This window comes from Sinohyriopsis cumingii, chromosome 11, assembly GCF_028554795.1.
Source record: "Sinohyriopsis cumingii isolate HCF-2022 chromosome 11, ASM2855479v2, whole genome shotgun sequence".
Taxonomy (NCBI): domain Eukaryota; kingdom Metazoa; phylum Mollusca; class Bivalvia; order Unionida; family Unionidae; genus Sinohyriopsis; species Sinohyriopsis cumingii.
This window is the reverse complement of record NC_142971.1, coordinates 34850702-34869388: the sequence shown is the minus strand read 5'-3', so window position 1 is coordinate 34869388 and position 18687 is coordinate 34850702. Positions and strand designations below refer to the sequence as shown.

Sequence of the window (18687 nt, the reverse complement as noted above, 5' to 3'; positions counted from 1 at the left end):
TGCATGTTCTCAGAAGGCAGAAACAAGTTTTTTTATCCATCCAAAATCGTGAAAAGATATCTTGTTCATTGTCAAAAGCAGATAAGTAAATGAAGAAAAAAATCCCCAAGCAACCAAAAACACACATGATACTAGACTGTGCTTTAGTCACACTGGACATAATCAAAACGTGTTTAATGAATGAAAATCAAAATTACTAGCCTGATTTCATCTAGTTTATTCAGGTCCACCAGAAAATGATGTCATATTGAAACATATAACTCCACTAGTGAAAAAAGGAATCCACCATGTTTTAAACTCTTACCATCATCTACCACCTGTGAAACTTTGCATAAACATCTCCAGAAGATTCCAGAATTTGTCCCTAAATAAAACACTGGAAATCAATATTTATGATAAAATCTTTATTGGCATTTTCCACAGTTATAGCACTAGCTTTTTTGGGTAGTGAGTGGGAGAACAGTGGGTTGGTCCTAAATATCAGAGCCCATGAACCATCCAAGTTTGTGCTGTCTGGTACTGACATTTTTATAAGATGAAGAGCAAACTAAATTGCATTCCAATAGTTGAAAATTCACGTCAGTATTTAAAATTAATGAAATAAGGATTTATTTTTGCCAGGTTATTTTTATGTAGGTTATTATTAACTGAAACAAATTCCTTTATAAATGACTAGTTTGTGATCCAGTATATGTTAGAGTGTTAAAAAATTGTTAGGTGAAGACTTTCACATATTGAATGATTGATCTTCTCTTTTTATTAAAGGGTAACCTATTCTTCTAATATTTTATGATTTAAATTATTTTTCTAAAGGTGAGTAACATAGTTTGAAACAAATGTTATTTTGTTAAATCAACGTCAGTAGACTAATGAATTTGTGAAATGTGGTTCTGCCAAAATTTTCAGCAGTTAGAATCATCCATGTAACTTGTTTAGGTTATTTCTGATGATCCAAAAGCTATTCCTTTAATATCCAATAGCTATTTCTTTAATATCCAAAAGCTATTCCTTTAATATCCAATAGCTATTTCTTTAATATCCAAAAGCTATTTCTTTAATATCCAAAAGCTATTTCTTTAATATCCAAAAGCTATTTCTTTAATATCCAAAAGCTATTTCTTTAATATCCAAAAGCTATTCCTTTAATATCCAAAAGCTATTTCTTTATATCCAAAAGCTATTCCTTTAATATCCAAAAGCTATTTCTTTAATATCCAAAAGCTATTTCTTTAATATCCAAAAGCTATTTCTTTAATATCCAAAAGCTATTCCTTTAATATCCAAAAGCTATTCCTTTAATATCCAATAGCATCTTCCATTTCTTAGCATTTTAGAACAACAGTTGTGTCCAGAAACAGTGGATAAATCTGATTCTTTTAAAACTATTTTGTTAAAAAGATTTTTGTCCTGATAAACAATGAGAAAATATGTATTTATAACTCAAGAGCCATTTGTCTAATTTGTACGTAGTTTTACAGTGAGTGATGTGTAAATAAGGTCTAGATTTGTTCAAATGATGCTGGTCCATCATCCAGTATGACTCCATTACAATCCTGCGACAAAGGTACTTCAAATGATGCTGGTCCATCATCCAGTATGACTCCATTGCAATCCTGCGACAAAGGTAGTTCAAATGATGCTGGTCCATCATCCAGTATGACTCCATTACAATCCTGCGACAAAGGTAGTTCAAATGATGCTGGTCCATCATCCAGTATGACTCCATTACAATCCTACGACAAAGGTAGTTCAAAAGGCTCAGACTGAACAGGATGCTTTGAGTTCTGTCATCTTGTCAAAATGATTACACAGTTCAGCTAATCTAAACATTTTCCTCCATCAGTATTATAACCATATATTTCCATTCAAGAGATACAAAGTCTGTGATTGCTAACAAATTTCGTACATACATTATAATTGTCATTATCTGTTAATTGTTAATTGATTTAACTGCTTAATAATCCTGGGTTGATAGAAAAGTTGACAGACATTACTGATTAATAGGTGCTTTTAATGTATGTAAAGTTGTGAACTGTCAGAGAAAACTACAATTACAATTAGAAAAGTAATTACATAGCTCACCTCTACTTTCACTAGTCTCCAGCAGCCATTCCAGACATTGCCATGCAGAAACCTAATTCCGAGAGAATTAATTTTGGCCCATTTTCCAATTTAAGATTTTTATTTTTCATTAAAACTTTTAATCATTTACAGATTTGAAATTCAAGTTTGTGATTGACAATATATAGCCAGTATTGTGCTGACGATTGTCAAATACCTACTTGACTACACATTTATCCACCCATCAACCAAGATACCTACTTGGCTACACATTTATCCACCCATCAACCTAGATACCTACTTGGCTACACATTTATCCACCCATCAACCTAGATACCTACTTGGCTACACATTTATCCACCCATCAACCTAGATACCTACTTGGCTACACATTTATCCACCCATCAACCTAGATACCTACTTGGCTACACATTTATCCACCCATCAACCAAGATACCTACTTGGCTACACATTTATCCACCCATCAACATAGATACCTACTTGGCTACACATTTATCCACCCATCAACCAAGATACCTACTTGGCTACACATTTATCCACCCATCAACCTAGATACCTACTTGGCTACACATTTATCCACCCATCAACCTAGATACCTACCTGCCTGCTGTCACAAGGCATAAAAGACATATTGTTCGTAAAATCTGCTTGAAAAGCTATTATTGTTGTTTACCACTACAAGCCAGGTATTACTGGGTGAAAGTCAGTCTTGGAGTGAGTCAGCAGTACATACATCATGAATCAATAATTACCTTGATTAACCACTGCAGGTGAGGCCTCACAGTGAAGTAAGATGAAATGAGTCACACTAATTGTGAACAACAGTAAAAGCAGATGTAAATATATCCCCTGTCAACGTGTGTAATGGCTTCATTTGATGTGCCACTATGATTTTATCTTTTTTTCTATGAAAAACAATAATTTTATATGGATTTGATATAATTTAAATTTACTGGTTTATCAGAGATACCCTTATTAAATGCTGAGGATACATGTTAACACGGCATAAAGAACATAAACATTTCTTTCAATCACTCGGGCAAGTTTGACTTTTTATAAAGTGGATTTTTTTATATATTGTAACTTTATTTATTTTTTCCCTAACCATCATTAAATTATTAATTGTAGATAAAAAAATGAAATTGGTTTATACTTGCATGACAGTATATATATATATATATATATATATATATATATATATATATATATATATAAATTAAAGGCTGCAAATGCATAAGTGAAAGATTTATTTTCATTGTTTTAAAATACTGAAGCCATACTAGAAATTCTTATAATTAAGAGGTATGCTTAACTTTGCAAGAACAGAAAGAATGTTTTTTGTCTTCAAGCAAAATGTCATCTTTAAGTTTGTCAGGATTCTTTCTCATAGATCGTCACCAACGTACTGCAACTTTGACCTGATTTTTCACCTTTAAAAATCTTAATGTCGTGAAATATCCTTGTGTGTAGTAGTTAAAACCCTTTAATGTATGATGTGCAAGCATCTTGCAGTCAGGTAGGAAAGTTTCAGAAATATTGTTGAGAATATTTTTCAATAAATCCATTGCTAATGTTACTGGATCCACCATTTTCACAATATTTTGTGAGCCAGAACAACAGTAACTAAATAAATGGAGCTTATCTTTCAAAATTGGAAATATCCATTGATTTTGGAGTTAAAAAAGGTTTAGGTCACTGACTTAAAGAAAAATAATAGTTTTTACATAATATCTTTAATTCTCGACCACATACCTTAACCAAAGTTTGCGAACGGCTTGCACATAAAGTATGGAAGAGGCCTGTTGATATCAGGCCCAGACATTTAAAGGTCAGGGTCATTGTGGCTCAGGAAAATGAGTTTTGATAATGGGTAAGTTTCTCGATGAAACATTATGGGTGACTTGTACTGGGGGTAATGAAGAAGCATATAGTTTCAGGGTTCTGAAGGTTAGAGGTCACAGTTTTGGCAAATCTAATGAGAAAATAATAATTTTGCACAGTAAGTTTTATTCAAATATATATACTTGACCAAATGTTAAGGTTATTGAGACCTGCAAATAAATATTCTCCAGAGTCAACCATGCAATACTTATGTCTACATCAAGGACTACAGTTTAAATACTGGACATGCATATAATGTGCAGTATTGTTGCTTACATGATTCACTTTTATCTCCTTTCGAGACAGTTCACATACCAAGAACCTGTTTTTTTGTGTGTATCTGTCAAGTGCCTTTCTGTTATTGCTAGAGGATTGTCATGAAACTGCATATCCATTTCCTAGTCTGGTTGGTATTGCTACTCCTTATTGAATGGTAACATTAGTTTGGGGTTTTCACTGAAAGACTTCCTGTAATGCCTAGTTCACCCTCGTTGAAACTGGTGCCAATCTGACACCCAGCATGATGGCAGTGGCAGAAATCTTGAAAATCTTTTTTAGCTACTTCTCTGGAATGGATGGCCTTTTTGACATAAACATTTACTGAAAGGCATGATATGTAGTTCATCCTAAATTAAAATAGTTGCATGCAGCCCCCACCACATTGATGTTATGGTGGCCATCTTGAAAATTGGATCACTGCCTCTCGTAAGTATATGGTCATATCTACCTTGGTAACCTTGGTAACAATGGTGCTGTCATAACAAAATGGGTGTTTTATTGAAAGACTTATTCATTTTATTTGTTTTTATGTTTTCAAATTTACTAAAAGTGCATAAATAATTATATATATTCAGATAATAGAAAACAGCATAATTTTAAGCATAGAGGCATATATTGCCCCAGCTGTAAGTACCGTCTCTGTTTTATGATGGCACGTGATCATTATAAACTGTGCTATAAGTTGAGATTCTGTTTTTTTTCTTCACATTTTGAAGTAATAATACTAACACCCACTCATATAGAGCCATATGATCAGATGCTTCTTGTATCGTGTCATTTAATTGGTTCTGAATAAAAACTAGTGCTGATCTGACCGCTAGCGTTGCTGCACATTTTGAAAACCAGACCTAATTGACCATGGGGTCAAATTCGTTGTCACTGATTGCATTTTTGTACTTCACTGAGCATATGAATACAGTGACTTGTACAGATACAAATGAATTTTAACCAGACCTTGTATTTAGTTGCATTCCAATGAAGAAGCTGGTAGAACCTTGACATTCATTTTAAGGTCAAAGCACATTGACCTTTAGAAAAATAAAAATCGTGTGTTAATATACCACAGATGAACTACATGTGTTTTCATGTATCATTCTTGAGGGCTTTGATGTTGTTTGCTATTATTGGTAAAATATAGTTCAGCATTTGTTATCTCAGATTGATTATTTTTTGTATAACTACACATAATAACCTTGAATTATAAATGCATATCATTAACATAAAAATTATTGATGTGTAAATCACACAGATTCAGTGAAAAATGTTTGCAAATTTATTATTAGTGGTAGGACAGATTTTAATGTAAGATAAACTTTGAGCTGTAAACAGAATTCAGAGAACACAAAACAAACACTTACTTTGGGTGACCAATGACCATTGCATAAGTGAAAGCTGTTAATCATTCCAGTGACTGCAAAGGTGAAGAGCTGGCAGATAACTAACTACTGCACTAAACTGATCACTTGTCCTTAATATTTCTTAGATTGTAATACTTGATGAACCCACTTCTGGCATGGATCCAGCTGCCAGACGACAGACATGGGAAATCTTGCAAAAATTTCGTTCTGGAAGGACCATGATATTGACAACACATTTCATGGATGAGGCTGACATCTTGGGTGATCGTATCGCTATCATGGCCAATGGAGTTGTTAAGTGTGCAGGAAAATCGATGTTTCTTAAGAAAATTTATGGTAATGATTATTAATTTGTTTTATTTTACTGGCCTGATGGAGTATATAACTGATAGACAGTGATTTTCTTCTAACAGAAAGGGCACTGTCTTTGAATGGTGTGACTAATTCTTCCCAATGTGCATGCTCATTATTTTAGCTCAACTGGTTTTAGACAAGAACGGACCATGCAGTGACCTGTTATCCATCCATTGGCACAAGTTTGTTATCACTACTTGTCCTAAACTATTTGGATGATTAAACTTTACACACATTTAGAAGTCTCACTGATCCTAATTAAGAATGGTGTTGCACACATCCAATAATAACTGCAGTGCCAGTAGCTGGTAATGGAAAGTAACATTTCCATTGGTTAGAATGTTACCATGTGATCAAAATGAATTGCGTTTATTTCTGTATAAACTGTAAGGAGAACTACTTTTCAAAGAATACCCACTTCTATAAATAGAGTCATGTGTACAGCATAAGATAAACACTGCCATTGAAGGCAGACACGAAGTAAGCATTATAGGAAAGGAACATTCTAACAATTTTTATAAAAAAATAATTGAATAAATTTGGCTTTCATTGGTTGAAGGACTGGTATTTAATGGCCTTATTACGACCAAGCACGACAATCCCAAGTGCTATAAATAGCTGCGTAACAGAAAACCCCAAACATGTATTACTACACTCAGTTAAGATTTCTGTTTTTTAATGATGCAAACAAAATAACATAACGAATAATTGAAATTTCAGTTATAAGAGTTTAACATTGGGTTTTTTTCTGAGTTTATCATGGTATAAACTGTCAGTTGTCGAGTCACACAGCTTACATAACGCCCTTCGGTCGTTATTTGCTGTGTGAGTCGGCAGCTGACAGTTTATACCACAATATACTCAGAAATATACGGTGGGTCTTGGCTCAGTTCTTTAGTTGTACTGCCTTGTGAGTATGATAAGTATGAAGGGAGTATAATAGGTATGGAATATAATAAGTATGAAGGGAGTATAATATGTATAATAGGTATGAAGAGAGTATAATAAGTATGAATGGAGTATAATGAGTAATAAGGGCGTATAAGTATGAAGGGAGTATGATAAGTATGAAGGAGTATAATAAGTATGAATGGAGTATAATGAGTAAGAAGGGCGTATAAGTATGAAGGGAGTATGATAAGTATGAAGGAGTATAATAAGTATGGAGTATAATAAGTGTGAAGGGAGTATAATAAAAATGAAGGGAGTGTGGTAAGTATGATAAGTATGAAGGAGTATGATAAGTATGAAGGGAGTTTTATTAGGTTTAGTTTCTGGATATAACAGATGCAGTCTTTGAAATGTTGCCATTTAAATAACTTAGTTTTCCTCTCCACCCTTATAAAACAAAAGATCCTGTTTATAGATTTAATCAAACATATCATGTTGGTATATTATGCATTGTCTAAGTCAAGTTCAGTGAATTTCCATCAATGATACCAAGTTCAGTGTCAAAGCATTTTGTCTTGCTTTTATAAGTATCTTGTGAGCATGTTAAAAATATTTTGTTACCAAATTTGGTATGTTGATGTTTTTTTTTAAAGAATAGCAGAGATGATTCCTTTACTCTGCATTTAAAAATAATATAAGGACAATATAAATATATTTATCTTGGATTTTTGGAAAGTCTTTTTGGACCTTAGAGTGTAATGTCATCAAAGGTATTTTTGTTTTTGCTAATAACCCTCTGTCTTTAACAATTCATATTGCAGGTGCTGGTTACCACATGGTCATGGTGAAAAACAAAAACTGTAATGTTGATAGAGTAACAGCTGTTGTCAATAGCTATGTACCTACAGCAACACTTGAAAGTGAGATCAGTGCTGAGGTGTCATATCTTCTTCCATTTGATCAGAGCAACAAGTTTGAGGCCTTGTTCAAGGAAGTGGAATCCAAGATGGTGGAACTTGGCATCACCAGCTTTGGGACATCTGCCACCACAATGGAAGAAGTCTTTTTGAAGTGAGTTGTCACTGAGGATGGTTGTCATGCTTGTTATAACGTTTTTGAATGTAAAGTATTTTTCATTGGGTAGCAGTTTTAGTGGATTTCATAATTGCTAGAAACTAGATTCAAAGACCCAATTAATAGTGATATATATGTGGAAACAAGGGAACTCATTCCCCATTTGTTGAATTGAAATACCAATGGAAATGTAAGTTTTTAATAAGACTAAAGAATCTGTTCCTACAATAATAATGATATTACAGTATTTCAAGTACGCTTGATAAATTCTCTTTATTATAAAACAATAAAGGTCACAGTTGTGAGAATATAAGCTTAAATCATCAAGATCTTAGACAAATTCAATAATGGGAAGGATTTATTCATACATTGAGTTGATGTTGGACAAGTTCAATAATGGGAAAGATTTATTCATACATTGAGGTGATGTTGGACAAGTTCAATAATGGGAAAGATTTATGCATACATTGAGGTGATGTTGGACAAGTTCAATAATGGGAAAGATGTATTCATACATTGAGGTGATGTTGGACAAGTTCAATAATGGGAAAGATTTATTCATACATTGAGGTGATATTGGACAAGTTCAGTAACGGGAAAGATGTATTTATACATTGATATGATGTTGGACAAGTTCAGTAATGAGAAAGATCTAAACATATATTTAGGTAATCTTGTGCAAGTTCTGTAATGTTTAAGGTCTGTACATATACTGAGGTGATATTTGGACAAGTTCATTGTTGAGAAAAATCTGTACATATATTGAGGTGATCTTTGGACAAGTTCATTGTTGAGAAAAATCTGTACATATATTGAGGTGATCTTTGGACAAGTTCATTGTTGAGAAAAATCTGTACATATATTGAGGTGATCTTGCATCTGATTATCTGAGTTTGTTATGACTTTGGAGAAACCTTATTGCATATCTGATTTAGAACAGAAATATGATTTAGGCTAATATCATGAAAATCTCATAAGTTCAGTAATGAGCAAGATTTATGTACTAACTGACTGAGCTTGTTACCAATCTGGAGATGATATGTCTGATCTTATTTTGATAATAATAATAAGCTTATATGATCAACGAAAGCGACAAAGTGATGCCATCAGTGCAAATGCAAGCCCTTTTCCTATGTGATAATTTTGAAAAACATTCTGTATTAAACAGCTTGATGTTTTTGAAAATATTTGCCATCCAGTTTGTTTTTGAGATATTCTTTTTGCCTTGAACCCAGCATGTTTGTGGCTATGGGTGACTAGCTTTGCTTCTAAGTTGACTGTTGGTACTTTATTGTCTAGATACTGTGAAGTAACTAGGTATGGGTGGTGTACATGCCTTATACATCAATTTCAAGAACCACACATAATTCACAAATATATTCATATCAATTATTAAACAATAATAACTGAAAAATAAGGGGACAATTTATGAAACTTTCCCTTGCTGCCTGCCTCCATATTGGTGTCTTGTTTTCTTTGTATGGTAGTTCACAGTACACAGTTCTGATAATTATTCTTAGTCATAACCTTTGCCACCACTCACATTCCCAACTTGCAATTGTGATGATTTTGCATTTTTAGACCTTGCTAATAACTTTTCCAGATATGGTGAATGGAATTTGATCATATTTGACAGAAAGCATCCTAGCATGAAGACCTGTCAGATTTGTATTGAATGATGTTGAACTGTCATCAGATATTGTCACTATTACAAAAATAGAAAAGCTTTGAAATATCATCTTCAACACAGCTGAAGATAATTTGAACAAACTTGACAGAAAACATCTGTGCAAGACCTTTCAGATTAGACTTGTTCACAAAAACTGCTCAGATCTAACAGAGAGCTCCTGGCGTAGAAGGTTTTCAAGTTTGTACAAATGATGCCAATTTGAAATTAAGTATGGCTAAACATGACAAAAAATAGCAAAACCTATATATATTATCAATCATGATACATTACAAACGTGATCTTGACCTTGCAAATCCTGCCCTCCAAAACGTGTTTTTAGTCAGAAAAGTGCTAAAGTCATCTGACCACCTAGATGAGAGTAAGATAAGTGATCTCCTCTTGGATAAATGGATTTGTTCGAACTTTTGTCCATACTTAAATTACTTCCACTGAAGCAGAACTATGCTCTTTTGAAGATTTCACAAAGCCATTGTCCATTAATTGCCTTTTTTAAATTTGAAGATTTCTAAGGAATTGTCTCACACAGGGAAGTATATTCCAGCTATGTATTTAGTTCTTGCTTTGTTCTCTCAGAGACAAAGAATTCACACATTCTTGCTCATACTTTGCCACATGATATATGTTGATCCATTTTAATTAATAGAGTAAGTCAATTCAGATCTTAGCATTTAACCTAGTTTATGAATTCTGTTAAGTAATTGACTGGTATTGCATACTTTAGTCATTCATGTAATTATTGTTAATTATAGTCAACATTTGTGTTTGTCATTTTGCATCCTTGTCACTTGTTCATGCAGTGCTTGATTGAATCCACCTGTATATGCTTTTGTTTACCTGTCAATAGTTACAGGTGTCAGTGACTAAGCACATGGGTATGGATGCTTTAAGCTGGTAGAATATGGGCCATGCTGATCTTCTCAGTGGTACCTATAAGAACAATTCTTGCTTGGTTTGTTGACCAGTGATGGCATCAGAAATTGATTGGCTAAAATCAATTCTGGCTCCAACACAGACTCAACTAATACCAAGGGGGACCAATATATAATAAAATATTCTGTCTTACCCAATCCTGGCATCATGAATCTATTACTGGTATGGAAACTCGAATGGTCTCCCCAGTATTGACCGCCAGGTGCCATTACTGTTGTTGGACAGCAACAGAACCATCCTCAACTTCCACCTTGTGAAAAAAAAGTATTTTGACATGAACTGCTTAAAGAAACCAATGAAGATATACCAGCCAAGAAAATATCAAGTTTTTAAGGGATTGTAGCTTGTATAATAAATTTTAACCATGTTTTAAGGATTTTACATGTATTTACATTTATCTGTTATTTTTTATAAATTTGACAAAAAATTTTATTTTGTGTTTAGTATTTGTATTGTATTTTGGTGCTTATCTTTATTTGGATTTGTTTGTCTTCGTAAATATGTGTGCAATCATTTTTACATTGTTTTAAAAATGTTACCAATGCAGGCACTACTTAGCCACTTTTGTGCTGAAGTGCCATAAAACATTGCTGTTTACATTTATCATAGTGTGTTATGGTTTACCAACATGGCTCAAGCTATTGTGACAGTGCAGTCCCAGATACTGGCTGTACTAGACCTGGGGGTCCCGAGTGGCTGAGTGGTCTAAAGCGCTTTCCGTCATGAATCACTGCCATCTCACCTCTGTCTGCGGCGGTTCGAGTCTAAGATTCAGCCAATGTGGGTATGTGAGAAAGCTTGCCAGTAGCTTCTCGTGGGTTGGTGGTTCTTTCTGGAGTTTTCCTGGGTTCTTCCTCCACCATTAATACTGGCTGCCATGTATAGCTTATCGTGTGCTGAAAAATGGCAGTAAACCCTATGACAACAACAAAAAGTACTAGACCTGGACCATTGATGAATCAGACAGAATATATCAGACAGCTCTAGCTCTGGCTTTAACTAAGTCATGGTCTCTCACAGCTTACCAGCACTGGCTTTGGCTAAGTCATGGTCTCTCACAGCTTACCAACATGGTCAAGTGACCATATAGTCTTGGATGCCATATCCAGAATGTTGTCAGTTCACTGAGTGACCATCTGAATCCCGGTATGGCCAGACACCAAGTCCAGTTTGCCATCCTTTGCCACATGCATCTCAGTAGACATCTCTGTCACCTCATTTTTAGGTGCATCAGGGCTCGTAAGTTTTAGCTCAGTCATCTTTTCTTCACCTAATGATGTCCAAAGATGAATCAACTTTTCACATGGGAAAGTTTTCTCCCTTTCATCCTATTCCATCAGTGGTTATGTTCACTTTCCATATTTGACTGTCTGTTAGTAAAAAAAAAAGACCCTGTCAGACAGGAAATCCTTTCTTGACACTCAACATCTTGTTTGAAATTGCAATAGGATCTGGGCTAGCATGGGTATATGGGAAAGCCTGCCAGTAGCTTCTCGTGGGTCAGTGGTTCTTCCCTGGGTTTTCCAGGGTTCTTCCTCCACCAGTTATACTGGCCGCCATGTATAGCCTATCTTGTGCAGAAAAATGGCGTTAAACCCTAGAACAACAACAACAACAATAGTATCTGTGTTTAACTTGGTATTCATGGTTGTGTTTCAGCAATCAGAACACAAGCTTTGTTCAGTGATAGCCCCCTAGGTCATACTTGGGAGTCAGTCTCATGGATGGCATTTGTTCTGGAAAGTGCAGAGCAACACATGCTTGCCAGTTCCATAGCAGCATCATTGTAAACTGACAACTGGCAGAAAAAGATGCCTTTCTTACCACTTCAAAAGAACTTCAAAAAGGCCATACATATATTGCTGCCCCTGTCAGCAAACCTGCTCTGTCATAGTCATGTCAAGTTTTAAAAACAGGTCGACAGAGAGGTAAACCTCACAAGGGCACAATGTTCTTGAACTAACCTCTTGTTTCAGAGAATATATCAGGAACCATTCTGACCTCATCAGGCGTGATCAGTGTGAGGTACATGACTTGTTAGTTGATGTAAACTCTATGCAGCTTTGCTATGATGACTCATTTCCCTGCTTTAATATTGCTAATAACAGGCTCCCACTCATGGGGAATCAGTTCTTTGTTGTGTAAACCTTTTTCTTCATTTTACTTTCACTTACAGGGCATCAACAGGGCCCTGTAAAAGCTTTGAAGTGGTACCTTAGGTGAACTGAGCCAGTAAGAATTGGTAGATCTCATTCATTTGTTCCATTGAAAGAGATCAAGGATATCTCATATTAGAATGTATTGTCTTGGCAATGCATTTTAAAAGCTAGCCCAAGACCAGATGAATTTCTTGCATATATCATCTATCAAGATTAGGGCAGTAGCTGCCAGCATGGCAGTCCAACACAAATGTTTCTGAATTTAAGTCCTCTAAACCATGGGTGGCAGTATGTGATGAATTTCTCTCCTTTTTACCTCTAAGTCACTTCTTTCTAAAGGGATCAATTTCAGCTGGTGGGCCAGTAGCAGAATTACAGCAGGCTGGGTCATTCAGCAGCTTCATAAAGATATGGCCACTCAATTTCTGCTAGATTTGTGCAGGATAATTTATTTCCTTACAGTCTGTATCTGGGCATGATGAGAGGATTACTTGTGCCCATACCTCTCCAAGATATGAAGCTGCTTAACAAACATTAGGAAATTGGGGAATTCACTGAGATAGGGAAAGTAACTCCCTCCACCTCCTACCAGTTCTTCTAACGTGCTATGAAAATGTAACATTAAATGTTTGAAGCAAAATAAGTTTCTTTGACAATAGAGACCCAATTATAAAGGTCTACCCTCAAGTCAACCCAGCAGTTACATTTTTTTTAAAAACACCCACACATATTTAGTAGTACCTGAAGTATGGATAGGATGTACCACCAACTCCTCTTTCCAAGGGGGAATCACTCTTGTCCAACTTGCCTAGGTGGACTGACAACATTAGCACTTGCTGCATATAAGCTTGGGAGGGCTGGATTTTTGAGGCATTGGTCATATTCCTTATGCATTATTATCTGGTAGGTATTATTGAAGAAACATTTAACTTCAAAAACTGACTTCTTTTCAATGTAATCAGTACCTTCATATGTTGTACAGGGTTGGTGAAGGGGCAGATGATGAAGAAAATGGAGTCCTTAATGGTCCTCTGTCCAAGAAACTGACGTTTGACAACCCAAACTTTGAAAGTACTGAGAGGGGAGTGAGTGAAGTCAAAGTGGCCCTTGAAAATGGGAAGACTAGCCCTTCCTCTCGTAATGGCTCGCCCACTAGCAAGGTGTCTCCCTTGAATGGTCATGTGACAAATGGTGTGGCAGGAATGGAGAATGGATTGGACACTGTAGCTTGGGGTGATGACAACACAGTTCATTACATCAGTAAGTTACTTTTAAGGAAAATATTTCTTCTGTATTCTGATACAGGGTACATCAGAGGGTTGAGTTGAATAATTCGGCCTAAACTGGCCAGCTGCTATCTGTTATTTTCACTATAGTGTGTACTATTTAAACTGAACTGAGAATCTTCACCCCAACCCTAATCTGACCCTGTTGAATCTTGACAATTTTATGCTCCTTCCAGTTCCAGCAAGTGTTTTATGTATCACTGTTTTACCACAGTATTGTTTGACTCTCCCTGGTACATGTTTCTGGGAGGCTTTACTCTGTTGGTCATAGACTAGAAGAATTTATGGGATGGCCTGTTGTCCATCAGTCCATCAGCTCAAGTTTGTTGTCACAACTTTTCCTAATGTGTTGCTATGAAAGTTCCAACATATATTAATTCAGGATGTTTTTGGTTCCAAATGTTAATTGTTCTGTGCAGACAACCAATATAACAATCTTGTTATTGCTACCTAATGGAATGTAACATTTTGACATGGGATTTTCACCACGAGACCTCTTATGATGTCTAGTTGGTAACAAAAAAATGAAGCCGATCTGAAATCCAATATTGCCAGCATTGTAGCTATCTTGGAAACCTTGTTGTGGTTTTGCATTCAGAATGGATGGTCATATCAACATGTGGTATGCATCAAAAGAATTCTGATGCCATCTTGGTCCTAAAATAATATGGTACCAGTCTTAATTGTTTACGTACACCATGGTAGCCATATTCCAGTATTGTTGTCAATACTTCACAAGAATGGATGGTCATATTGAAATGTTTTGTTTTTTTAACAAAAATGACTTCTTTTGTTGTCTAGTTGGTTCCAGATGAAACGATGCAGATGCTAACATCCAATATGGCCACCACAGCAAAAATCTGGAAAATCTTATTGCGTCTCATGAAGAGAATGCCATGTTGACATGAGATGTTCACCAGAATCCTTTAATGCTATTTAGTTGGTCCTAAACAAAAATGATGTCAATCTGCTGTCCAGTGTTGCTGTGGCCATCTTGAAAATCTTGTCATTAATATTCCTCAGGATAGGATGGTCCTACTGACATGGGTTTTCACCAAATAGACAATTGCCATATTGAAAATCTTGTCACTGCTTTCTCTGAATAGATGGTCATACTGACATGGGGGTTTTACCAAAAGGCTTCTGATAGTGAAAATGTTGCAAATGTGATATCCATTATGTCATCACAACAGCTTGTTTGACAATCTTGCAGTCAGAGAGAATTAATTGACATGGTTTCGATGTTCAGCAGTTTAAAGGAAGAAATGGTATTGTCATTAATTCCTGGATTTTTGTTAAAGCCAATCGAATGTCAGTCCCATAAAGGGACTCTTGTTATATGTTAAAAATTTATAGTATATATATATATATATATCAACTTGTTTTTATAACTTTGGATGAATAGGGCTGAGAAACAATATCTCTCCAATGTTCTGGTAAATGGCATCAGTGTTTAACATTTTGTTTTGTATGATATTATCGACACATACATGGCTTATTTTGTTCATGTCAGATGTAAAGGAATCTCCAGGTAAGTCAGCATATTTTAATTTGGTGTTGTTGATCTAACTCATTTACTACACAATGATTTTATTTTGAACTTGGATGTTTTGGTTGCAGTTTTTGGTTACTTGTTTAACAATGACAAATCTGGTTCATAAAGCTAACTTACTCTGAACCTTGTAAAAATTGTATTATAATTGATATAATAATCACTGAATGCTAATTTAGGGCTAAAGTAGTGTACATTTCTCCATCATTGAAATTAGTTGATGTTTTCATTTTTTTTGTTTTCAATATGTTTAAAAAGATGAAAAATAAAATTGTATATACTTCCCTAGGACTTTAATATGCAGTTTAGATTTTATATAAAGTTTTTTAAGATATAGCTACTGAAAGAAAAAGTATTTTAACATGTAGTTACTAGAAGAAAAAGTATTTTAGCATAAAGTTACAGGAAGATAAAATATTTTAACATGTAGTTACTGGAAGATAAAGTATTTCACATGTAGTTACTGGAAGATAACATATTTAACATGTAGTTACAGGAAGATAAAGTATTTTAACTTGTACTTACTGGAAGGGAAAGTATTTTAAGATGTTACTGGAAGATAAAGTATTTTTACATGTAGATACATGAAGATGAAGTATCTTAAGATGTTACTGGAAGATCAAGTATTTTAACACATAGTTACTGGAAGATAAAGTATTTTAACATATAGTTACTGAAAGAAATTATTTTAACATAGTTAATTGGAAGATAAAGTATTTTAACTCATAGTAACTGGAAGACAAAGTATTTTAACACATAGTTCCTGGAAGATAAAGTAGTTTTACATGTAGATACATGAAGATGAAGTATTTTAAGGTGTTACTGGAAGATCAAGTATTTTAACACATAGTTACTGGAAGATAAAGTAGTTTAACACATAGTTACTGGAAGATAAAGTATTTTAACACATAGTTACTGGAAGATAAAGTACTTTAACACAAAGTTAACTGGAAGATAAAGAATTTTAACATATACTTACTGAAAGAAATTATTTTAACATAGTTAATTGGAAGATAAAGTATTTTAACTCATAGTAACTGGAAGACAAAGTATTTTAACACATAGTTCCTGGAAGATAAAGTAGTTTTACATGTAGATACATGAAGATGAAGTATTTTAAGGTGTTACTGGAAGATCAAGTATTTTAACAAGTAGTTACTGGAAGGTAAAGTATTTTAACACATAGTTACTGGAAGATAAAGTATTTTAACACATAGTTACTGGAAGATAAAGTACTTTTACTGGAAGATAAAGTACTTTAACACAAGTTAACTGGAAGATAAAGTATTTTAACATATAGTTACTGAAAGAAATTATTTTAACATAGTTAATTGGAAGATAAAGTATTTTAACTCATAGTTACTGGAAGATAAAGTATTTTAACACACAGTTAACTGGAAGATAAAGTATTTTAACACACAGTTAACTGGAAGATACAGTATTTAACACACAATTAACTGGTAGATAAAGTATTTTAACACCATTAACTGGAAGATAAAATATTCTAACACATAGTTACTGAAAGCTAAAGTATTTTAACACATAGTTACTGGAAGATAAAGTATTTTAATACATAGATACTGAAAGATACATTTTAACACACAGGTAACTGGAAGATAAAGTATTTTAACACAGTTTACTGGAAGATAAAGTATTTTAACACATAGTTGCAGGAAGATGAAGTATTTTAACACATAGTTGCAGGAAGATAAAAAATTTTAACACATAGTTACTGGAAGATAAACACTTTAGAGCATTAGTGGCTGACACAAGCCTAAAAATGTTGAATAAAAGTCAATAGCCAGGAAGAATGCCATACAGTCACTAAAGTTCCCCAGATTAATGTTGTTGACCAATTCTGACACCAAACACAGTCTGTCATACTATATGACAATAAAGAGAGAAAGTTAGTAACTTCAAAACACTCCATTCCACACCCAACTCTCGATTTGTGGCTATTTCCATTAATGAAGGTTCTCAGCTATAATCAGTGCCACATTATACTCTTGATGTATGTTTCTATTCATCAGTCCACAATTTTATTTTCTATGATGCTCCAAACTGAAGTTACATGCCCCACAGCATAATAATTGTGCACATTTTTGCATGGTATGACAAGATTATATTCACCAACAAGCTGCCAATACTTATTAGATATATGCAACTCTATCAAATATTCCTTTATCAGTTTAATTACAGTGGTAGATAAGAAAAACTTCTATTTACTATTCCATTGAATTAACTCAGTGAATTCTGTTCCATGCAAGAATTGCATACGTGTTTGCAAAAATCCACTTGTAATTTCATGAATACAAAATTTGCTACATTTTGAGTGAAGAGTGCGTTGGGGCACATACGTTAGTGACAAAAGATGATTGGTTCAAATTTTGCTACTGTTTTTATTTACTTTATTTTTAAAATTCAAAATGTTATGTAGTGGAATCATTTTTATTTGATATAGTACATTTTGGAATGGAGTGTTTATGTGTTATGAACATTGCCTCTTTTTAACTTGTGTCAGCCTCCTGTGCTTTAGAGTAGAAAAATAACCATTAGTTTCAAGTATATACAGCCACTGTGAATACAACTAAACTGTTTTTACTTTGACTTGCCACAGATATCCACCCACCCTTACCTCCCATACCAACACAGGATTTTAATGCAGGGGTATCCAATCATAAAGGTGCTTCTTTGTCTGGCAACAAGCCAGGTGCAAAAATGCAGCATAAGCGACTTGAGTATCTTAGTAAGTGTGGACGTTTGGTCAGAATTTGTGTGCTTATAGTGTTGTCTCTGTATATTGCATTTCTGACTGGATTGGTGGTCACATGAGTAGGATTGCATGCTTTCTTGTCACTTTAATTTTGTTGTGAATCTCAAAAGTTAGCTACTAAATAATGGTATAATGTTATAATTAATTTTGACACAGACTTTTTTGCATGCGTGTTGGCACAGCAAGCAGTGCATATCTTCTTAACACAGTAACATACACATGTACAAAAGTACCCAGTAGAATTAATTTATAACTGTATGTAATAATTTTTGGTTGTAAAACTGTTATTACCCTCTCTTCCTGATTACCCACCTATCTTTTGTATTTTAACTTGAGAAGAAAAAATTTGGAAAATTATCATACAGCATTGTTTGAGGA

General features: G+C 34.3%; 1 protein-coding gene across 1 annotated transcript in view; it reads left to right on the top strand.

The window, feature by feature from the left end:
• LOC149787906 (phospholipid-transporting ATPase ABCA3-like) overlaps positions 1–18687 on the top strand; it is a 99580-nt gene that overhangs the window by 39669 nt on the left and 41224 nt on the right. Inside the window, exons 11-13 of the mRNA XM_089974152.1 lie at positions 5726–5936; positions 7667–7916; positions 13681–13958. Coding sequence (XP_089830278.1) covers positions 5726–5936; positions 7667–7916; positions 13681–13958 — 739 coding nt within the window. The remainder of the gene's footprint in view (positions 1–5725; positions 5937–7666; positions 7917–13680; positions 13959–18687) is intronic.